General features: G+C 49.5%; 1 protein-coding gene across 1 annotated transcript in view; it reads right to left on the bottom strand.

Annotated features, from left to right (window-relative positions):
• Positions 1 to 24,894, bottom strand: part of LOC138265562 (ceruloplasmin-like) — a 267,602-nt gene that overhangs the window by 135,755 nt on the left and 106,953 nt on the right. The window contains exon 7 of the mRNA XM_069213378.1: positions 15,638 to 15,777. Within this exon, the coding sequence (XP_069069479.1) occupies positions 15,638 to 15,777 (140 nt within the window). The remainder of the gene's footprint in view (positions 1 to 15,637; positions 15,778 to 24,894) is intronic.

The raw sequence follows: 24,894 nt of genomic DNA, 5'->3' as shown, positions 1-24,894 counted from the left end.
CTTGACAGTATTTGGGTGTTTTTTTAATTCCTTTTCTTGGATCCCTGCCCATCTTAAACAGACAGACCTTGTCCTGTATTATCGGTCTGGAGCTTTCTGCTTAAAGCAAATTCCTAACCTCCCTTTCAAGGGGGCACAAGATCCATTTCTTCATAAATTTACCCACATGCTCAAGTGACACCCACTCGGCTCTCATTGGGTGCTTAATGTTGTGAGACCAAAACATCTCCTCTCCAAGACAGTTTTTAATAAGGTCTTTGTAACAGGAAGGAATAGTATCTTCCTCAAAGAGATCCTTTTCAACAGTGAGCCCCTTAACCAGATCCAGGACATATTTGTCGAGCATGTCTATGTCCTCTGCATCGTTTTCCATAAAGTCTGTTTCCTGTAAATCAAAGCTTCCTGATGCTGAAAGGCATTCCAAATCCATTGTGTCGCAAAGGACACCATTCCTGGTTGTACTGCATAGGGCACCCATCTTTCTTGAGGTGCTTTGACCTCCCATGTTATTTAAGGTGGTTCGATCTCTCATAGTACTTGAGGTGCTTTGATCTCCCAATAAGACTGTTGGGTCTGAACCTTCCTTAAAGTGTTTTTTTCTTTTTTTCTTGCCTCCCTGGTTTCCAGTTGTATTATTTTCCAGATTTGATGACCTCTCCATCCCTGAGGTCCTACTATCCCTTTTTCTGGAAAGAAGTGGTCAATTGTCTCACATACGCAATTGTGCATTTCAGCCTGAATTCATTTCTGTATAATTTCCTCACTCTGTCGTCTGACATTATGAATTATGCATTCAAAGAGTTTTAAATGTTCATATTTATAATAATATATATACATATTAATATAACTGGTAATTTTCATGCAATTTCTGTGTAAAATGGATGGGATATTCTTATATCCTGGTAATGTGCACACAGATGTCCTACAGCTGTTCCCCAGAGGAGCTTCAAACTGCCAACTGACATCCTTATTGGCAGTTGAAGCAAAACAGTAAGGCCCAAACTGAAATGGAGGGCGCACTCTTGAGCATCTTGGGATAGAGGGACTGTATCTGCATACCAAAGACCCTTCCTCAAACCTATCGTCTTCAGTCTCTGTAGAGCCATGTAATGCAAAGGACCTGGAGAAACAGCTTGAATGGAAGAAGACAAGAGTCCTATCACTCTTGCTAGATCCCTCAGGGTCACCATTTCCTTTGTAAGCACATGGCCCACTTCTTTTTTTATCTTCACATTTTTTCCTGAGGTAGACAAAGTTGGGTTTGATTGGTATTTACCTGAAAACTCCTGAGGTCATGGCTGTACTGTTTTAAAGGCGGGTCCCTAAGTCCCACTCCCTTTTCCTAGCCACAGTGGTCATTTCCAATTCACCCTAGATGACATTCAAGTAAAGACCTTCTAGAAGTCTGAGTCTCATCAGTCCCACTCTGACTTTTCCTTAAAATCAAGTGACAAATGCTTTATCAGGCAGGCAAGTTCCCCCAGGCTGTCTGGTCCATCAATCAGTCTTACCAGCATCAGCATCATCAGAGCGACCGGAGTCTCTGATGTGCTCCCTTTGCGGGCGCTAAAGTTACAGAGGCTGCCTTTGGTAAATCTTTCACAGGTTTCCCGGATGGGGCTCCGATAAGTTGTCCTTGAGTTCCTAACACTTGGTCCTGCCATGGATGCATCTGGGAGGTTCCAGATGCTCCTCTGATGCTGGTTAATTTTTGGGATCCTCCCTACAGGTGGGTGCAACACTCCTGGTGCTAGTCCTCAGTCACTGTCCTATCTCCAATGATGATCTCAACCAGACCATGCTCCTCTGCTTTTCCAGGTGGCAACCCATAGCATACGGGGTCACTGTTCCTCCTCTTCACAAGGGTTACGGTTTGATCAACACAGCAGGCTTTTTCATGTGACCCCTCATGCCATATGGGGTTGCCAACATGGTTCCACACATGGGCTATGGCTAGTTTGACAAGGCAGCAAACTCACTCCACATTGGCCCCACTTGTCCTACGTGCTCACCAACTTGGTGCCTGAATGATCTGATCAGTGCAGCAGTGGTCGTGGCTCACTTCACGGCAGTCCGCCGCTGCCTTACAGGGATCACATACGTTTCCCTTCACATGGGCTATGACCCGATAGGTGCAGCAGCCATCTTATCAAATCTCGTTATGGGAATCCAGTCACCAGGATTCCGCACTGGACCTCACTCCCGCCTCTTCCTCACAGGGCACACTGTCTTGACACGAAGAAGAAAAAGTTGGTGCTCCAGGCTCCAAGGGCAGGTGATCTTGGATTTCCTTGGTGATTTCCCTCTCCCAGCTCTGAGACTTGCAAGTACTGACCCCCAGTCCTGGTCACAGGCAGAAGTCTTGCAGAGCTTCTCGCACAGCCCGACTAGCTTCTTGATGGTTAACAATGTTGGGGCTCTCGTACTTTCCATTTTATAGTCTATTTCCAGACGCTTTGGGGGTCATTCTAACCCCGGCGGGCGGCGGTTGCCGCCCGCCTGGCGGGAACTGCCATTTGGCCGCACCGCGGTCAAAAGACCGCTGGTGCAATTACAACTTTCCCGCTGGGCTGGCGGGCGCTACCCAAGGTAGCGCCCGCCGGCCCAGCGGGAAAGAGACCTGCAACACTGAAGCCGGCTCCGAATGGAGCCGGCGGTGTTGCAGGCGTGCGATGGGTGCAGTTGCACCCGTCGCGCTTTTCACTGTCTGCTAGGCAGACAGTGAAAAGCATGCTGGGGCCCCATGCCAGCGGCATGGGCAGTGCAGGGGCCCCAGGACATCCGTTCCCGCCATCCTCTTCCTGGCGGTGAAAACCGCCAGAAACAGGCTGGCGGGAAGGGGGTCGGAATCCCCATGGAGGATTAGCCCAGCCGGGGGAAATCCGGCGGGAAACCGCCGGACCCAGTTTTCTGACCGCGGCGTCAGAATGGGCAGGGAAGCACCGCCAGCCTGTTGGCGGTGCTTCCGTCATCCGCGGCCCTGGCGGTCTTTGACCGCCAGGGTCGGAATGACCCCCTAAATGTGATTTAGACTCTGAGTTTTGAAATTTATTTAGGGGGTCGGCTTCCTTTCGAAGTGCTCTCTCCTCTGCCCTGCCCTTCCCTCAGAAGGATGTCTGTCACATAACTCCAAATCTGATAGCCCCACAACACAGGACATGGAAGTGACAAGAATTTCCCAACTGGTTGTCTGACACTGTGGTAAGCGTATCAAATGGTTTCCCCAGGGCCTGAGCCCTACTCTTTATGATTCCCTTATCAGTCACATCTTCTTCCTGTGACCTCTTTCTGAATCAAAGAGCACCCTTTGAAGAGTACTAGATAGCCTGTTTCTCTGTTCCTCGAATGAGTTGCATCCAGCTCACAGAATACAGCAATACAAAAATCTGTCTGAAGGGTTTCATCCCACCGGGCTGAAGTTCGCCATGCTTGCCCCACATAAAGACAGTACCAGAAATGCCATGCAGCGCAGGGAGTGCTGCACCATCTTCATCTTTGTAGCATATTAGTATCTTAAAACCAAGTGGTATGACTTTTGGATGTTTTGTTTCTGGCAAAACGGAAGGGGGCTAGCAACATAGGGAAGAAGGAGGAGATAGGGCAGACGGGGCAAAAAACAAGGAAGGTGTGGGAGTGGGTAGACTTGACAAGTAACAACCCAGGAGGGGTGTGGGGGCGGGGCAAGCAACAGTGTAGGAGAGGGAAGTAAGAAAGTAACTTCGGGGAGTGTGAAAAATGGACTGCAAACGCACATGCAGTATTTTAGAGTGCAACACAAAAAAGAACCTCAAGAAGTACACAGTCAGTGGAAGGACACTGATGGTGGCCAGGTATCTGTACTTTGTCCATTCTCCATGGAACATACAAAATTATGAAGAGAAAGTGAACCTAGGATTTGTTGACCAATGAGAAGCAAGGAAATGAGAGTGGAATCCACGCCAATGGAGTAGCACAATTTAGATTCCATCCTTTACACGTCACCATTGCACAAAATACACATTTACATTTGATGTTATATTTACTGTGTGCCTTAATAAAATATACGCATTAATGAAATGTAGCCACAGAAAGACTTGGGTGGTCATTACAACCCTGGCGGTCGGTGTTAAAGAGGCAGTAAGACCGCTGGTAAAATTTTTGCAATTACGACCGTGGCGGAAACCGCCAACAAAGACAGACACTTTGACACTCCGACCGCCACGGCGGTACAAACAAACAGCGTGGCGGTCACCGCAAACAGACAGGCGAAGGACAAAGTACCGCCCACAGTATCACAACAGGCCAATCCGCCACCTTTTCCGGGGCGGATTCACCGCAGATAAAAACACAGCGGAAACAGGATTCCGAAGGGAAAACGCTCACCTCTACACACCCCACGAGGAACTAGGACACCATGGACCCGGAACTCCAAATTCTCCCTACGATAGTCTTCCTGCTCCTCTGCCAGGAGCACGAACGCTGGCGGCGAAGACCACGGTGAGTTCTGCACCTACAACACAGGGGAGGGGGGAGGGAAAAAACAGGGGGACACACACGCAACACCCCCACCCTCACCCACCACAACACACACGCTAATACATATTGATATATCACAGTTACACCCCCCAACCCCCACAGAAGAATGCAAAGACAATAGAAAATGAGTGTAACCATTGTAATAAATTAAAATCAAGTAGGCAAAAATGCATATATACACCATTAACAAAATATACACCAAGCATAGTAGTCCAGGTAGTGCTCCAATTAAGTCCGTGGAACACTGGGCCCACACGGTATGGGCGAGGCCCACCCAAGATCCCCGACCATGACGGAGGGAACACTGCAGGAGCATCAGAGAGCAACAAAACAGGCACCTCAGGGGGAGAGAAAGGGGGGGGCACCTCAGCCGGTTGAGTGCAGCACGCCAAATCCACGAGAGGGCCACATGCCCACTGTTCAATCCTGGGGAGTGCAACGCCACAGTCTCTCAAGTTTATACAGTGGGTGGGTTGCCCACTGTTCCATCCTGGGGAGTGCAAAGCCACAGTCTCTCAAGTCTCTACAGTGGGTGGGTTGCCCACTGTTCCATCCTGGGGAGTGCAAAGCCACAGTCTCTCAAGTCTCTACAGTGGGTGGGTTGCCCACTGTTCCATCCTGGGGAGTTCAAAGCCACAGTCTCTCAAGTGGATAACAGTCTCCACTGGTTCTGGAGGGGGCATGGTGCCCAGAGTGCTTCATCCTGCTAAGGACAGAGGTAGTGGATAGATCTCTCCACTGGTTCTGGAGGGGGCATGGTGCCCAGAATGCTTCATCCTGCTAAGGACAGAGGTAGTGGATAGATCTCTCCACTGGTTCTGGAGGGGGCATGGTTCCCAGAGTGCTTCATTCTACCAGTGACGGACTCAGTAGCATCAGTGCCCTTGGCGCTCATGGGCCAGTGTTGCTTGAGACGGCGGTGCCCTGTTCAGCGGTGCTTGAGACGGCGGTGCCCTGTTCAGCGGTGCTTGAGACGGCGATGCCCTGTTCAGCAGTGCTTGGAGCAGTGGTCTCCTTTGCAGTGACTCAGCTGCTGGCGGTCCTTCATGGCCCAGCGGGGCTTTTGCTGGCGGTCTTTCATGGCCCAGCGGGGCTTGTGCTGGCGGTCCTCTCTGTCCCAGCGGGGCTGGTGCTGGCGGTCCTCTCTGTCCCAGCGGGGCTTGTGCTGGCGGTCCTTCATGTCCCAGCAGGGCTTGTGCTGGCGGTCCTCTCTGTCCCAGCGGGGCTTTTGCTGGCGGTCCTTCATGGCCCAGCGGGGCTTGTGCTGGCGGTCCTCTCTGTCCCAGCGGGGCTTGTGCTGGCGGTCCTTTATGGCCCAGCGGGGCTTGTGCTGGCGGTCCTCTCTGTCCCAGCGGGGCTTTTGCTGGCGGTCCTTCATGGCCCAGCGAGGCTTGTGCTGGCGGTCCTCTCTGTCCCAGCGGGGCAGGTGCTGGTGGTCCTCTCAGTCCCAGCGGGGCTTGTGATGGCGGTCCTTCATGGCCCAGCGGGGCTTGTGCTGGCGGTCCTCTCTGTCCCAGCCGGGCTTTTACTGGTGGTCCTTCATTGCCCAGCGGGGCTTGTGCTGGCGGTCCACTCTGTCCCAGCGGGGCTTTTGCTGGCGTTCCTCTCTGTCCCAGCGGGGCTGGTGTTGGCGGTGGCCTCCTGGGCAGCAGGGCTGGTGGCGGTGGCCTCCTGGGCAGCTGTGGCCTCCTGGGCAGCAGGGCAGGTGGCAGTGGCCTCCTGGTCAGCTGGGCTGGTGCTGGCGGTGGCCTCCTGGGCAGCTGGGCAGGTGCTGGCGGTGGCATCCTGGGCAGCTGGGCAGGTGCTGGCGGTGGCCTCCTGGGCAGCTGGGCTGGTGGCGGTGGCCTCATGGCTAGCAGGGCTGGTGGCGGTGGCCTCCTGGGCAGCGGGGATGATGGCGGTCTTCTCCGCCGTGCTGCTCTTCCCAGATTTGCTGAGTTTCTTGTGCCCCTTCACCACCTCGGAAGGTGTTGCAGCTGACTCCACACTCCCACCTGTACCCCTGGGAGTGGCTTTGGTGGCTGGAGTCTTCCCCCTCTCCAGCCGGGCACTGGCCAACTACTGATGCTTCACAGGTTGGGGACTGTCTGTGCTGTGGCTCTGTGCCACACTGGCTGCCCTGGTGGCCGGTGCACTCCAGATTCCGGTGACTACAGGCACCACTGGTCCCGGAGATGTTGTGGCTGAGGTGCTAGTTCGGGACCTAGGAGACGGACGGGGTGGGGGAGGTGTGGGAAAGAGGTCAAGGATGGACAGGAAAAGTTTTTGGGGAACACTGGGACGGGTAGCTGGAGGGGGTTTGGGAGTGGAGGAAGAGGTTGTGGTTGTGGTTGTAGGAGGTGTTCGTTTGCTGAATTTGGGTGAAGGTGCATGGGCTGGAGGCTGTCGTGAGGTGGATGTCTGTTGGGTGGATGTGTGCCTGCGTTTGTGTATCTTGGGAGGGGGCGTCACAGACACACTGGGAGAGGACACAGGGGACGTGTGAATGGTAGTGGGGTGGTGACTGCACGTGAGCGGGTGTGGTGGTGGGTGTGCTGGTGATGGTAGTAGTGGCTGTAGAGGTAGTGCATGCAGGTGTGAGTGTAGACGAGACTGGGAGGGAGGAGGGAGACGAGGAGGAGGGGGACACAGTGGAGGCAGTGGATGTTGTTGTGTCTGCATGTGTGTGATGCTTGCATGAGTGCCTGTGGGATGTGTGGTGCTTATGTTTGACTGAGCTTCCCTTGTGTGTTGACGTGTGTGCATGCTGGTCTGTAGGTGTGCTTGTGATAGGCTGGGGTACAGGGGATTGGGTCTGGGTGGAGGAAGTTTGAGGGGGGAGGCTAGAGACGGGGATAATGGCTGCCATCAGTGCTGAGGCCAGAGTCTGAAAAGCTCGCTGAAGGGCCACCTGACCAGAATGAATGCCCTCCAGGAATGCATTTGTTTGTTGCAACTGCCTTTCTACACCCTGGATGGCATTCAAAATGGTAGACTGCCCAACAGTGAGGGACCTGAGGAGGTCAATGGCCTCCTCACTGAGGGCAGCAGGGGTGACTGGGGCAGGGCCTGAGGTGCCTGGGGCGAAGGTGATGCCCACCCTCCCGGGTGAGCGGGCACGGGGCAAAGGCTGAGGGGCTGCTCGGAGGGCGGTGCTGGAAAGGGGGGGTGGCGGCTGTCCCTTTAGATGGGGGGGGCACAGATGTTGCCGCCACCACAAGGGAGCTCCTAACAGAGGACGAGCCTGTGTCACTGGTGTCAGCTCCTGTCCCCGCTGTGGAGCTCCCCTCGCCCTCCGTCCCACTGGTGAAGTCCGATTCCATAGTGTGGCCCTCCATGGCCATGTGGGATGCAGCCCCCTCGTGCTCCGGTGCCACTGCTCCTCCGCCTGATGATGCTAATGCACACAAGAACAGGGAGACCACAAAAAGGGGGTGACGACAGAAGAAAGACATGTTGAGTGCATGCATTACCGCTACAGTTGGCGGGCACGACAGACACAGAAGCCCCCTGCCCTACGCCGCGCTCTTGGGCTCCACTGTTCAATTCCTGGGAAATGGCTTACTAGGCTATGGACAACATCTGCACACATGGATGACACAGGGGCATGACTAGGTGTACTTGGCACTCTACAGAGGTGCGGTGGGGTGCCACATGGCCTGCCTTACAGAGGGACCTTGCCTACGGAACTCGCCCTGGCCTAGGGAAACCCACAGCCCACCTCGCCCACCCAGACACCTCCACTGCGCACAAAATCAGCAGAATTAAAGTGTACTCACCCCCTTGTGTCTGCTGTGATGCCCTCAAGCGCCCATCCAACTCCGGGTATGCCACCGCCAGGATCCTGAACATCAGGGGGGTCATGGTGCGACGGGCACCCCTCCCACGCTGGGAGGCCATCCCCAGCTGAGCCTCCGCCGTCTTCTTGCTCCAGCGGCGAATGTCCTCCCATCTTTTACGGCAGTGGGTGCTCCGTCTGTGGTAGACCCCCAGGGTCCGGACGTCCTTGGCGATGGCACGCCAAATATATTTTTTCTGGTGGGCGCTGATCTACATGAATTGTATAGGGGGAAGAGAAAGTTATTACCAACTGCACCGTCAAAGTGATTGGCCCCCATCCCTACCCTTGCCATGTGGCAAAAGCACTCACCATTGTTTCATGCACGCGCACTCTCCCCCCTTCCTTCTTACATCCACCCCTCTCCACACAGGCATAGCCCATACAGCATTCTCCCAGTGTACTTACCTGTTTGTCTGGAGGACCGTAGAGTAGCGTGTACTGGGGAAGACCCCATAAACGAGTTTCTCCAACTCCTCCGATGTGAAGGCAGGGCCCCCTTCCCCGGACACTCGAGCCATTGTCTCTTCTAGACCGAGGTCACAGCAGCTCTTGCAGTGTAGGTCCTCTCCTGTCGAAGATCAGGTATCGAGTGATTGAACAGATAGAAAATGGCGGTCACATCCGCGGCGGTGGGTACCGTCACCGCCGGCGTACATCGTCATTGGTTCCTGGGACCCATAGGGTCCAATGTTAACCAATGCAGCATTGCGCTGCGGTCTTCGACCACCTACCGCAACGGTGTACAACGCCAGCGCAGTTACCTCACATCCCATTGTCCCACTTTACAGGTCAGGCAGCCGCCATTTCAGGGGCCCACATGGCTTCATTTTCAACTGCGTCACACATACCTAGGCTTAGACTCAACACACATACAGGCCACTTTTTAGATTATGAATGGTGTTCTGTGTAAGCTGTGGGTACATACCTCTGAGTTGTTTGACTAGGTGCTCGCTGTTGTCCTTCATAGGCACTGTCCGCTGGGACATGTGAGGAGATGGCGGCATCCTCCGGTGTACCGACCGTTGGTGGACCTGTCGACAATGGAGGAAAGACATGTTATCATCACATACAGGCTTGACTGTGCCACAATCCAGGAACTGTGTACCCAGGAGCCAGACCTGATGTCAGCTATCCGCCATCCCACAGGAATCCCCCCTCAAGTGCAGGTGCTGTCAGTGCTCCATTTCCTTGCAAGTGGGTCATTTCAAACTACAGTGGCCATCGCATCAGGGATGTCCCAGCCTATGTTTTCCAACGTGTTGTCCAGAGTGTTGTCTGCCCTGCTGAAACACATGCGGAGCTACATCGTTTTCCCTCAGGTGGAGGATTTGCCTACAGTGAAAGGTGATTTCTATGCCCTGGGACATATCCCCAACATCATAGGTGCCATTGATGGGACACATGTGGCTTTGGTACCCCACCACAGGAGTGAACAGGTGTACAGAAACCGGAAGAGTTATCATTCCATGAATGTACAGATGGCATGTTTGGCAGACCAGTACATCTCCCAGGTGAATGCCATGTTCCCTGGCTCAGTGCATGACGCCTACATCCTGCGGAGTAGCAGCATCCCTTATGTGATGGGTCAACTCTAGAGGCACTGTGTGTGGCTATTAGGTGAGCACCTGGAAGCTAGTCAGTGGGAATGGTTGTCTGGGTCTGGGGATATCCCTCCAGGTTAGTGTGTGACTAACAGTTGTCCCTCGCCATTTGCAGGTGACTCTGGTTACCCCAACCTGTCAGGGCTACTGACCCCAGTGAGGAATCCCATGGCAAGGGTAGAGGAACGCTACAATGAGGCCCATGAGTGAACTAGGAGGGTGATCGTGCGGACCTTCGGCCTCCTGAAGGCCAAGTTCAGGTGCCTCCATATGACAGGTGGATCCCTATTCTACTCACCAAAGAAGGTGTGCCAGATCATCGTGGCCTGCTGTATGCTTCACAACTTGGCTTTGCGACGACAGGTGCCTTTTCTGCAGGAGGATGGTCCAGATGGCGGTGTTGTTGCAGCTGTGGAGCCTGTGGACAGTGAAGATGAGGAAGCAAAGGAAGAAGACATGGACAACAGGGACTCAGTGATCCAGCAATATTTCTAGTGAAACACAGGTAAGAATACAAACCTGCCTACTACATGTACTTAAACACTATTGCCTCTCTACTGTCTGTCGTTTTCACCCAGTGTATGGTCACTGAGTTGTCACTTTCCCTTACGATTTCACAGATCTGGGTCCCACAGTGTGACATCTGCTTTGATTCCTCATAGACTAGAGCTGTGTGACTTAGGTATGTTGACATTACAAATGAAAGAGCTTTTTGCCACAGTTATTGCTAATACAGTATTCCGAAATCACAGACTGACTCCAGATTGTTTTGTGCTTTAAGGGTGTTTTTTTTAGTGCTGAAAATTGGAGGGGGTAGCAAAATGGTGAGGGGTGATGGTGGAGGAATGTCCATGGCAGAGTCCAGTCTATTAGTCTCACAGGTGCATTGCCCAAATGGGCATAGGAAGTGGAGCTGGGGCAGTTTAAGGATGGACAGGGTGACAAAGTGGGACAGTAGGATGACAATCAGGGTGGTCTCATTTCTTGGCGGGGGTCTTGGCATCGTTCTCTGTCTTGTTCCTGGATCTCAGGGACCGTTTGCGAGGTGGTTCTCCCTCTGCAGGGGGTGGGGTGCTGGTGTGGTGGTCCTGTGGTGGTGCCTCCTGTCCTCTAGTGCCGGCAGAGGTGGTGGGCAGTTCATCGTCCAGGCTAGTGTCAGGGGCCCTTGTAGTGCCACAGTGTCCCTCCTGGTGTTGAGTACTTCCTTCAGGACCCCTACGATGGTGCCCAGTGTGGAATTGATGGTTCTGAGTTCCTCCCTGAAGCCCATATACTGTTCCTCCTGCAGGCGCTGGGTCTCCTGAAACTTGGCCAGTACCGTTGCCATCGTCTCCTGGGAGTGGTGGTAGGCTCCCATGATGGGGGAGAGGGCCTCGTGGAGAGTGGGTTCCCTGGGCCTGTCCGCCACCTGTCGCACAGCAGCCCTCCCAGTTCCCCTGTGTTCCTGGGCCTCCATCCCCTGGACCGTGTGCCCACTACCACTGCCCCCAGGTCCCTGTTGTTGTTGGGGTGGTGGGTTAGCCTGGGTTCCCTGTAGTGGTGGACACACTGCTGGTTGACGTGTCCTGGGGACGGAGGTATGGGCCCGCTGGGTGGGTGCTGTGCTGGTGTTTCCAGAGGGGGGAAGCTCTGTGGTGGCCTGTGACTGGGTGTGGGGAACCGACTGTCCCGAGGTCCCCGATGGGCCGGGCTGGTCATCTAGATCCAGTTGGACAGAGGTGCTGTCATCACTGTGGGCCTCTTCTGTTGGTGGTGTGGACATGTGTGGACCCTCCTGTCCGGTGACGTTGGGTAGGGGTCCTGCAGGGGTATAAAAGGATGTTTATTACATCTGTGTGTGCCATGGTGTGCAATGGGTGGGTGACCGTGTACCCCAGTGCTTGCATTCCTGTGTGGGACCTTGTGTGATGATGGTTTAGGGGGGTGGATGGGTATGTGCAGTGGGCATGCTTTAGTGATGGGTGTCCATGCTTTGTTGTTGCATGCAGGGCTTGGGGTTAGGATGTGTGGTTTGTGATGTTGGGACATTTGTGAGGAGTTAGCGTGATGGGGGTGAGGGTGGGGGTATGTGATAGCATGCAGGTAGGGTGGGGGATGTAATAGTTAAGATTTGACTTGCCAGAGTCCATTCCTCCACCTACTCCTGCGAGGCCCTCAGGATGCAGAATCGCCAAGACCTGCTCCTCCCATGTTGTTAGTTGTGGGGGAGGAGGTGGGGGTCAGCCGCCAGTCCGTTGAACCGCCAGGTGGTGTCTTGAGACCACAGAACGCACCTTCCCCCGTAGGTCGTTCCACCTCTTCCTGATGTCCTCCCGATTTCTTGGGTGCTGTCCCACTGTGTTGACCCTGTCCACTATTCTTCGCCATAGCTCCATCTTCCTTGCAATTGAGGTGTGCTGCACCTGTGATCCGAATAGCTGTGGCTCTACCCGGACGAATTCCTCCAAATTGACCCTGAGCTCCTCCTCCGAGAACCTGGGGTGTCGTTGCCGTGCCATGGGGTGGTGTAAGTGATGTGTGGGGTGGTGTGTGGGGTGATAAGTGTGCTGATATGTAGTGGTGTGTAGTGTGTGGTGCGTGGACGTTATGTGGGTGATGGTGTTGTGTGCCTGTGGATACTTGTATTGTTGATGGTGGTGTCTCTCTCTGGCCTTCGTTCGTGATTTGTTGTTGTAAGGGTTTGTGGGTGATGTGAGTGTGTGTTTTATATAGTATTGGGTGTGTGGGAGTGGTGTGTGTATGTGTATCAGGTGTGTGTATTTCGAATTGTCCAATGTGGCTGTGTTTTGTATATGTGTGTGTATTCTGAGCGCGGCGGTGTGTACCGCCAATGGAATACAGCGGTTGAAAGACCGCCTCGTGGATTCGTGTGTCGTGATAGTGTGGGCGTATTTCTGTTGGCGTGATGGTGGAGGTTTTGTTATCGCCAGTTTATCACTGACCTTTGGTTTGGCGGACTTGTGTGTGCGTCTGTATTTTGGCAGATTCCGTGCTGTGGGTCATAATAGCTGTGGCGATTTTCCGTGGCCGCGGCAGTGTGTTGACGGTCTTCTGCACGGCGGTATGCGGCTTTTACCTCCAATGTTGTAATGAGGGCCTTAATCTTCAAAAACATGCATTCAAATGTTCATTTAAAATGCTTACATGTATTCAATATTCACTTTTTACATTTATATTTTAAGTTGCATTTATTGAAGAAACGTGTCCCTATTCACATTTTATATTTATTCAGCAAGTTAACGTGTTCTCTTTATTTGCAGGTGAGTTTCAAGGCTTCGTTAGCTAGAGCAAAGGAGTACTGTGTTATGCCATAGTTGCTGATAGTAATCTTGGCCAGAGTTGTGAAGGTCTAATGAGCAGCTAAAGTCTCCTAATCATCCTGTACCAGGAAGGAGGGCTGTTCAAGTTTACAATAAATGTCCCAGTTCTCTGGGCTGAGAAATTCATTTAATGTGAATGCAGATAACAGATCAGAAGCTGATTGGTTCTTGGAGGGGAGGGGAGGGGGGGAGAAAATAACATTGATGTTGAAGGTTCTGTTTATTTTAATTAACTCTTATGTAGTTAGAAGTTAAGGCAGACTTCCTTTAGACTTCGAGGGACACATACTTCTCTGCTCTCTTATTCTTGCAAGTGTGTAGCTTAATGGTAAACACTTTTTACTTCTTCTGGAAGACTTCAACTTGAGCCTTCATTATGCTGACACCTTCTTGCATTTCCACATTTACTTAAGATTTCACCCCAACCATCCTCATTCCTGACTCTGAAACTTTGACTGGAGGATTTTAGAATCATTCCATGTTTAGAAGAGAGAGCAAGGGTTTCTCTATGGAGCACCTATTTCTACTTCTCAGTTTCTGTACTGCTGTGGTTGTTATTGCTTTGTGTCTTAGTTTGAGGCGCCTGAACTGATTGCGATATTTCAGCTTGCCAGGTGTAATCCTGTACCATTTCAAAATTTTTATGACTTGCATATATATTGGATTGATTACTGATTGGAAATAAAAGAGTTAACTTCAATTATCAATTCATAGCTCTTATTGAGTGGCCAAATGGGCTTCACAGAAATCTAAATTGTTTAATGATGTTGATTCCCTCAATGTCTCCGTCAACTTAAAAAAGATCCTTCAGATAAGAGACTGTAAATCACATTCCTGGAAGTCTCACCAACCAAATGTAAGTCATGGTCAGGTTCTAAGCCCTTTTACATTTTTTCTTAGTTTACAAGAGTCTTGCAAGTGACAGTGCATGTGTAATCTAAGGCCAGATCTAAAATTGAGGGTGGCACTGCTGCCTTCCATTTTCCGATGTAAACCAGCAGGTTGACTATACTTCCATGTCTGTGCCTCTTTTGCAAAGTGTGCGTTCTATACAACTGGTGGACACTAAATCTGAGGTTTATTTTGGTAGGAGGACCCTATAATTAAGGGCCCAGCTTCAACTCGATTTAACTGGGTAGCACTGCCAACTTCTGTCCTACCTCTGTCCCACCCACACCACATTTCCTTACCACTGATCTCTAGAACTACTGGCTTTGGAGAGGCCTAGTGGTGTAGTGAAGGTGCCATAGGCCCTATTGCAAACACATAGGCCCAATTGCCCTGTGATTGACTAGTAAAAGGAAGCCATACATTGGATCCAATGGGCTCTTCACACGCAGGTCCCCAGTTTCACAATACCTACTGCACAATTTATAGAAATACCTCTTGCGTTCACATTTATGAGTAGACAGGTAAATTCTAGGGGCTAAGTTCATGGCTCCATCTCTTATCTGCCATGTTACAGGGCATAAAGTGTTCCCAGGCCCAGAATTGGGGAAAATAAATAGGTCATGGAATTACCTGTTCAATTCCCACACGTGGTTCCCAGATTTCCAGCCCTTTACTGTGCGGTTGAAAAATGTGCATGGTAATGCACCAGGTAAACTCAGTCATGTGGAGTTGCCTCAACTCATACCGAGGCTTAAAATCTATGCTCTACATTGCAAAATTATTTTGTTTTGGATCCATGACTTGAGCTTCATCACCACTTTACTTTCACAATCCTGGCTGTCACAAAGCCAAGCAGCACAGTCACAATTATTCCTTACCAGACTTCATGTTGAAGTTCTCCACAGGAGCATTTAGGACACACTGCATTATAAAGTATGCCCACTTGTCCCTTCAGATATTGGCAGATATTGTCATTAAAACTAACAGCAAATCCACTGAATGCGCAACGTGTTTAATGGTGTAATCTTATCACCACTTTACTCGAGACTACTTAAAAGCAATGTGTGGTCATATCTAATTTTAATTGAGAGAATGGTGTTAAAGTTTGAATGACTTGTATAATACATTCCATCACCTGCACACTGTTGTACTTGTGTACATAATTGTCTAGGTTAAGAGTACTTGTGCATTTAAACCTAGAATGTAATAGCACCTGTGTTCTTTTGTATTGTGATTTGGCTGGGTTCTCTCTTGGGTCAGTTGCTGGCTGGAGAGGGAGCACCAACTGCAGTCCCCCGTGCCTCAAATAAATATATATTTCAACCCTTTTACAAGACACATACATTCACTAACTCTGCTCAATGGAAAGCAGCGGTTAAGGTTTAAAAAGGCACACAGATTGTATGCTACATGTGCAACTCCCTCTGTCTTGAAGTGTATGCACTGAATCCGATTTCTCCAGGAAAATATCATGATAGTTAGCAATTTACCCAGGATTCCAAGATGCTCTTCTTCCGGGGTCCTTTCTTTGTGCTTTCTGAAAGTTTCATCTGTGTACTCCCTGTAAACAGCCTTCTTATATGATCCTCCAATTCGGTTTTCACTTCTTTCAAAAAATACAGCTGATTCACTGTGAATGGCAATTTATGAAATTAAGATATGTTATCAAATTACATAATAACATTGTGAAAACATTTTGGCTTATTACAAACATGTCCCAAATTGAAATGCCCAGTTGCATAATTTATTCAATATTCAATTGAGAGGTCTATCTTTATTCTTTGTGCAGCACTCATTATCTCAGATACTTGAATAAGCATCCCACTTGTAAAGTATTTCCAAACACCACCTGGCAAAGTAATAAATAGTTCAACAAAGGATCATATTGCACCATTTGTTGCCTTGCTTAATATTTATGGGCATCTTGCAGTAAGCAAAACATGGGCTTTTCCGTAGAGTTGTCAGATGACAAATATCCCATTTCAGACTTAAAGGTCTCCTTGTCAGGATACATGTACTGTCACCCACCTAAGAGGCATGCTTCATCATAGGGGTGTTCTCCACAGTTGGTGGGAAGGGCAATATCCAACAGGGTTCATAGATGAAGCACATTTTAGAGATCTATTCTGTGATCAAAGGAAACCCATGAATACAGTGCCTGAACTGATTGTTTAACATTACCTGGCGATAGTATGGAAATAATCTTATTCTTATGAGAACTAGCCATGGTATGGCTAAAAAATGAACATGTATGGTGTAGGAAGCTGACTCAGTATTTACTATATCAAAATGAGATATAGGCCCTAATTACAACCCTGGCGGTCGGTGGAGAAGTGGAGGTAATACCGCAAACAGGCCAGCGGTAAAAAAAATGACAGTACCAGCATGGCGTGACCGCCATGCTAAACCGCCACTTCTCCACTCTGACCGGCAGGGTGGTAACGACCGCTGAGCTGGAGACGTCGGTCTCCAGACCAGTGGCTGTCACTACACCGCCGGCGGTATCACAACCCCGCATACCACCATGGATTTCGTGGGGTTCTGTACTGCCACAAAATCCATGGCGGTAGGCACTATCAGTGCCAGGTAATTCCTTCCCTGGCACTGATAGGGGTCTACCCCAACCCCTCTCCCCCTCCCAAGAGTCCTCCCCTCACACCCAAGACCCCCCTACCATCTCCCCTAGGGTGGCAGGACCCCCCTCCCCAACCCCCCCACATTGACACAAACCCCCTACACGCACACATACACTACAACCACACATACCCGCACACATACAAACAGACATTCAAACAGACATACAAACAGACATACACGCACACATACACACAGACATTCAAACAGACATACAAACAGACATACACACACTCACACACCCCATCTACACACTCACACGCACACCCCCATGCACACACACAACACACAACACCCCCTCCCCTAACGGACGATCGCCTTACCTGGTCCGGTGGTCCTCCGGGAGGGAACGGGATCCATGGGGGATGCTCCGCCGCTAGCTCCCATCACCAGAACACCGCCACACCGAATCATGGAACGTGATTCGGTGGGCGGTGTTCTGATGACGTGGCGGTGGAGGTGGAGCAGCCTCCACTTCCCCGCCGCTCGCCAGTATGGCTGCTGGCGGCTCTCCATCCGAAAAAGGGCAGAGGGCTGCCAGCAGTCATAATACGCTGTGCGGAAAACCACCTGCACTGGCGGTCTTCAGCACGACGGTACATCGGCGGTCTTGCGAAAAGACCTCCGAGGTTGAAATGAGGCCCATAGTGTGCACAGAGTCCAGGGGTTCCCTAGAGGCTTAACAGAGGCTAAGATAGATAATACTAATGCTCTCTTTTGTGGTAGTGCGTTCGAGCAGTTAGACTTGTCAGAGAGAAGTGCAAAGCTTTTGTTGTACACACACACAGTCAAGAAATGAGGCACACACTCAATGACTAACTCCAGGCCAATGTATTTGTATTGGAAATATATACTTTGTTACTTTATTTCTAGAACCAAAAGAATCTTGTTGCAGGTAAGTACATTTGCAAGTAAGTATCAAGCATAGGTATCAAAGACATTTGTTTAGATTTCACAAATCAAACGGTTTACAGGCAAGTAACACTTTTCTCTTTTAAAAGTTGACAGTGCAATTTTCAGAACAGTCCTGGGGTGAAAAGTGTTAGTGCAGTTTTGAGGTAAGTACTTGACTTACAGTTCCAGTTTCTGGGGATTAGGAGGTCCACTGGCCGGGTTCAGGATGACGCCAAACTTACACCACTAGCAACATGGGGCTGGCCGGATGCAGAGGTCAAAGTTGAAGTTAGATTTAGAATGGGATGCTATGGAGACTGGGGGCACTCGGAAACAGATCTGCTGGCAGATAAGTACCTGTGACTTCAGAGGGCAGACCTGGGGGGTTTAGGTGAGCACAGGGGGCACAGGTCAGCACCAAACACACTCCCTCAGCGGCACAGGGGCGGCTGGGTGCAGGGTGCAAACACAGTGTCAGACTCTCAATGCTTTTTAATAGGGGGACCCCAGGGGTTACAAAGAGGCTGCAGGCTGGGTCCAGGGGGTTAGTTCCAGAAATCCACAGGCTGGACAAGGAGGAGGGCAGCCCGCATAACGTTGCTGGACTGGTGGTCGGATTCCCCAAGGCCTGGGGGCTGTGGGTGCAGGGCTACCTTTAGGTGTTGGGAATCTTCGTCCGGTTCTCTCGTAGTCAGGTGGATTCGTCCAGATTTAGGCTGCAGGCACTGTGGTGTTGGCCAGGAGGGGTCAACCCAGGGTGGACACAAGGTCAGAATTGCCTGGGGACCTACCCCAGACCAGTGGGCCACCTCGACTCGGGCAGAGTGGGCAGGACTCAAGGATCAGAGGCGGTTCTGGAGCCCTTCTTGATCCTCTGGTGGGCTGTCAGTCCTCTGAGGGTTTAGAAAGATTGCTGGTCACGCAGGATGCGTCACCTTTTTGTAGCAGAGCTTCAGAAGTTGCAGAAAGGCCAGTAGGGCTGGGGCCAAATCAGTTAGTGTCTGGAGTCTTTTCCGCTGTGGTCGGCTTAACAGTCCTTCTTCTTGCTTCTTTCATCTTTTCTCCTTGAGGTCGCCAGGAATCTGGTGAGCTAGGTTCAGGGGTGCCCCTAAATACTAGATCTGTCCCTGAGGGTGGCTACACCCTTCCTGTGCCCACTTCCTTTGGGGAAGGGACACACTCCTAATCCTATTGGTCCCTGTCCTCCAAACCAAGACAGAGGATTCTGCAGGTAGGGGGTCACTTCAGCTCTGGACAACTTAGGGGTGGTCCTAGCTGGAGTGGTCACTCCTCCCTGTTTTATCTAATTTTCCAGCTGGACATGCTGCCGAAAGTGGGGCTTTGTCCGGGGGCTGGGCTTCCCCACTAATTGGAGTGCCCTGGAGCACTGTAACAGGAGGCCTGAGTCTTTGAGGCTCACCGCCAATTGTTACAGTTCCTGCACTGGGGAGGCGTGAAGCACCTCCACCCAAAGCAGGCTTTGTTTCTGGCCTCAGAGAGCACAAAGGCTCTCACCCCATGAGGTTAGAAACCTGTCTTTTAGTGGCAGGCTGGCACAGACCAGTCAGCCTCCCACTAAAGGGTGGGTCAAAATACAGGGGCATCTCTAAGATGCCCTCTGGGTGCATTGTGCAATAGATCCAACACTAGCATCAGTGTGGGTTTATTGTGCTGAGAGATTTGATACCAAACTTCCAAGCCTTCAGTGAAGCCATCATGGAGCTATGGAGTTCGTGATGACAAACTCCACAGCCATGTACTCAATATGGACAAACTGCACTTACAATGTCTAAGAATGGACTTGGGCTCTGTAGTGGTATATTGCTCATGCAGCTATGCCCTCACCTGTGCTGTAGTGCACCCTGGCTTAGGGCTGCAAGGCCTGCTAGAGGGGTGACTTACCTATGCCACAGGCAGTGGTTGGTGGGTATGGAACCCTGAGAGGGATGCCATGTTGACTTTACCGTTTTCTCCCCGCCAGCACACACAAGCTGCAATGGCATTGTGCATGTGGTGAGGGGTCCCTTAGGGTGGTACAATACCTACTGAAGCCCTTAGGGAACCTCCCTCATCTCAGAGCCCTTGGTACAAGGGTCTTATTTGTGTGCCAAGGGTGTGCCAATTGTGGAAACAATGGTACAGTTTTAGGGAAAGAACACTTTTGCTGTGGACTGGTTAGCAGGATCCCAGCACACTCTCAGTCAAGTCAGCATCAACATCAGGCAAAACGTGGGGATAACCATGCCAAAAGGGCACTTTCCTACATATGTGAATTAATAATCCCTATAATACTGAATTATAAATAGGGCTCCCTGTGTTATGGTATTTAGGGGCTGATTTAAGAAAGTTGGTGCTACAACCAGTGCAGCGCTACTTTCCTTGCACCCCTTAGTGCCCCTCCTAATGCCACTATTTAAAATACGGTGCACCATGGCGCAGGGTAGGGGGCAATAGGGTCAGAATTCCTGACGCTATTGATGTACTCTGCAGGAGTAGTGCCAAAATGTTGCCGCTACTCCTGCATAGTACATAGGGGCCCATTTTATTCAATGTCATGCCTCCTTTTAACGTGTGCTCTGAGTAGGCATTAAAAGTGTCGAAAAATCTCTTAGATTACAGGGAACGCCCCCTTGCATACACTATGCCTGGTGCAAGCATAATGTGGCACAAGGGTTTACAAAGTGGCGCAATGCATGCAGTGTGCCACTTTGTAAATATGGCTTGTGTAAAAAGCCACTTTAGCACCTCCTTAGCGTAAAGAAATGATGTTAGGGCGGCTCTAAGGTGGCGCTAGAGCCTCTTAAACCTGGACCTTATTTATTAAACATTTTGGTCTGTATTTCTCCATATTTAATTTTTGGTCATCTTATTGGTATATATCTATATATATTTAGTGTTTAATGGAGTTGTAAAATGGTATATTTCCATAGGTATTTAACTGATAAACATGAACTCCAGCTTTGATGCTTTTCTTATTTTAGGAAATTAAGCAGCCAAATATTATTAAACACTACACCCAGAAATAAGCATTAGCATTTATACAAATTTATCTTAAAATATGCCTGTTTTTAAGGAAATATCATGTTTTTTAACTCCCCAAGTTCTCTATTAGCTCAGCAGCTGGCCTGGAACCCATGAAGAACAGCATGGAGAGTCTCTCACAAAAGGACAATCTTCTGTATTGTTCCGCTTTTAAAAATAAATACAGGCAGTAAACACATTGGGCCTTATTTCGACCTTAACAGAGGGATTTCATCCATTACAAATGTGACGGATATCCCGTCCATCGTATTATGATCTCCATAAAATATAATGGGATCATAATACGGCAGATGGGATATCAGTCACATTTGTGATAGAGGAAACCCCTCGTCAAGGTCGTAATAAGGCCCATTGTTTTCTCTCTTTATTTATCTGCAAAAATCAGTAGAAAAAGGAAAACCGGGAGCCTTACTTATAACGTGGTCATTGTGTTTCTGCCATATTGCCTATCTGGGTCATTGGCATTTGTAAGGACCGGTCTTACAAATCTGTCATACAAATACAGCCCTTTGGCAGGGTATACATTTTCTGAACTGTAGGGAAAAGACACGCATACACATATATGGCAATTGTAACACATAGACACACAAAATTATACTAATCCAGACAGTCTGGAAACTCTTTGGTCCTATTAGAAACAGATGAAGGAACCTGAGATTTTTCACACCCGTCATAATGGTATGATCAAGGACCATTTCCCATACACATATTATTAAAAATATAAATAAAAATACGCCACAATGCATGAACACAGCAAGCCATCCCATGCAGTACACTTGTGAGGTGAAACGAGATGCACACATTGAGTGTGGATGGTCAACATACTGCACAACTGAGATAAAAACACAAGTGGTCATCTGGTGTACTTTTCATAATGTAGAGAGCTCATATTAGCGTGAAAAAAATGTGCATAAAGAATATTTCCATTTGAGAAGTATTGGGTGGCATGTATCCCCTGAGGAAATTTTAAGATTATAGCCCCCATTAGTGTTTAGGTGTTGTTCAAAGAAAGGACACTTTTTGAACCAACAGTCCAACACTAAGGGGGCATTCCGACCCTGGCGGTTGACTACCGCCAGGGCCGGGGACCGCGGATGCACCGCCAACAGGCTGGCGGTGCATCCATGGGCATTCTGACCGCAGCGGTACAGCCGCGGTCAGAAACAGGAAACCGGCAGTGTCCCGCCAGTTTCCCGCTGCCCTAGGGAATCCTCCATGGCGGCGCTGCAGGCAGCGCCGCCATGGGGATTCTGACCCCCTTACCGCCAGCCTGGTTTTGGCGGTTTTGACCGCCAGAACCTGGCTGACGGTAACGGGTGTCGTGGGGCCCCTGGGGGCCCCTGCAGTGCCCATGCCAATGGCATGGGCACTGCAGGGGCCCCCTAACAGGGCCCCACCAAGATTTTCAGTGTCTGCCAAGCAGACACTGAAAATCGCGACGGGTGCAACTGCACCCGTCGCACCCCTTCCACTCCGCCGGCTCCATTCGGAGCCGGCATCCTCATGGAAGGGGGTTTCCCGACGGGCTGGCGGGCGGCCTTCTGGCGGTCGCCCGCCAGCCCAGCGGGAAACTCAGAATTACCGCGGCGGTCTTTTGACCGCACAGCGGTATTCTGACGGCAGGACTTTGGCGGGCAGCCTCCGCCGCCCGCCAAAGTCAGAATGACCCACTTAATTTCTAAGCTAAACAGAAACTAAAGGACTCAAAAACAGAGAGCTGATGCTGGTCTTTTCATGCGAGGCCAACCATGTATCATAGAACTAACAACAGTGGGAAGGAGCCACAAAAGTATTCATGAGTATAGAAAGTAGAACTGCAGTAGTACTTTTTTTTTCATACGCTTACATGTCTTTGTGAATCGACGCAAAACATCCAACATCATTTTAGTAAAAGTGCAAAAAGAGAACAGTCCTTCCAATTTGTATTAATTGTACATGACTATTCCCTGAATATTCCCATTTTTTATGTTTTGTTCCCGATTCTCACATGCACATAAGAGTGCAATAGAGTGTAATACTTTATGTTTTCTAAAATGCTTCTGCTAATAAGGCTTTATTTTTTGTAAATTGAATTTTGGTTAAGCATGGTTAGTCATGTGAAATGAGTGAGGGCATACAACATTCATTGAAAATGAAGTAGTATATTCCTACCCAATATGTAAAATGTAGCTATTTCAATTTGATAACCAATGTGTGACTGAGGTAGAAAGAGAGATAGGTAGATGCAAAATAATGTCAGGCTTAGTTACTCATCATAGCACAGTTGGATATTAGAATGGTCGTTGATAAGAAGAGGATACCGTTTTATTCTATGAAGAGCCCATATATTGACATCATTTTGAACACTCATATGCTAAATCAAGACAGTTGTGTAGTTTGTTGAGAAAGGCAAACAAATCAATGGACAGCATAAGTCTGTATGTGGAAACGTTTCTCTGAAAGGAAAAGGTGTGTAGCCCATAGTACTTGTAATGTCTCCTTGGAGAGTATTGTGAATGTGGTAGCAGAGGTATAAGTACAAGTTACAGATATCAGGAATTTTCAGATGTATTAAATTCTCAACAAGTTATGTGTCTACCACTTTCTGAGATAATGATAGTGAATTGCCTCAATTGTAAATTAGATGGAAGGAAAGAATAACAGAGTTTAAAGGGAGAAATATTTATGCAATTATTCTGTCCAGCTTGCCACCTACCAGCAAATATGACTTTGCATATTGTTAATGGAAAGACAAGAAACCTATGTCCATATATTGAATGTTGAGGCAACTATGATGTTAGTATTTGAAATCACTATTCCCCTCTTTCTAATCGATTTTTTATTGTAAATTGAAAAGGGGTACTATATTCTGTGAATTGGGCCTTTCCGGTAAATGAAATCTGGGAGCATACAAGCTTAAGTTAAGTATTAAATAACTTTTAAACTCTCATAGGATCATGCCTTTTGTTTCATGAAATATTCCTGCTGTCGTGGAGTAAAAACACACGGTTTATATCTATTATTCTCCTCTCTCATACTGAATTTCCACTACCAAAAGTTCTCCATCTTTTTATCCCATACCTTTGTCTTCTGGATTGCCCCTCCAGCCTTTCTCTACCTGCTTAACCAGTTACTTTTCTTTTTCTGCTGCACCTCATCTGTTTCCCTGTGTGTCTCTTTTGTTGCTCTTTTCCTCTCTCCCTAAAATTAGCCTTCTCTTTCTGTGTCTCTGTCCACTTCTCTCAGCCCCTTTCTCCGTCTGTCCTTTTCTGTCCCCTACAACCTTGTTTCTGAAGTCCTTCTCCATTTTTAGGTTGAGCGCTTAAGCGTTTTGCCCTGTTGTAAGTGTTGTGGGCTTTTACCCATGCCCCCCTCACGCCCATCACTTGTTCGTGGGCTTGTCGTTCAAAAATCCTTTGTTATCATTGCTAAATGCTTTATGTTTGTCCCTCCTTGGGGAGATTTGGTTACTGTCTTTTAGATTGACCCTGTTACATGGATAATTGTGCGATTGCAGATATGTTCGACTGTGAGAAAACTTATTTTTCCTTTTGTGTCTCTCCTTCGCACTCCTGGCTCCCATGGAGCTTTGAATCAGTTCGCTTATGTCAACTAATGTTTTACATTTCATGTATTTGGCATGAAAAGTCCAGTTAGGGATTTACAACACCAATAGCTCTAACTAGAGCAAATGCGAGACTGATTGAGTTGCAAATGCTTGTTGTAGCATGTTAATACTGATGTCTGAGACCTCAGCAGGGCTGGACTGGCCATAGCGGGCATCGGGCATTTCCAATGGAGGCTGGAAGGGTGGGGGCCGGTTTTGCAGCAGTGGGGGCCGGTTTTGTTACTGCGGGCCGGTTTTGCAGCGTTGCTGCAATATCGCCCCCAGTAACAAATGCAGCAGTTGTTCACTCTCGCACTCCCAGCCCCCAACACCTCCTCACTCCCTCCCCTCGACCCCCCAGGGACCTGGTCTGCCAAGGTTGCCAGGGCTTCTTTGTGTTCCCAGTCCGGCCCTGGACCTCAGCCTGTAGGTTTGATGGAATCTGTCTGCATCCACATTGGCATCCACTTATTAATCAGTTCGTATGCCCATTTGTTTATCAAGTTATCAATCCTTTCATTCATTCAATCAATCCCCAATCTATGAAATCACTCACCTTCTGCTTGACCACTTACCCATACATCCATCCAT

This window comes from Pleurodeles waltl, chromosome 11, assembly GCF_031143425.1.
Source record: "Pleurodeles waltl isolate 20211129_DDA chromosome 11, aPleWal1.hap1.20221129, whole genome shotgun sequence".
NCBI classification, from domain to species: domain Eukaryota; kingdom Metazoa; phylum Chordata; class Amphibia; order Caudata; family Salamandridae; genus Pleurodeles; species Pleurodeles waltl.
The sequence above is the reverse complement of the archived record's forward strand: the minus strand, read 5'-3'. Positions and strand labels throughout refer to the sequence as shown.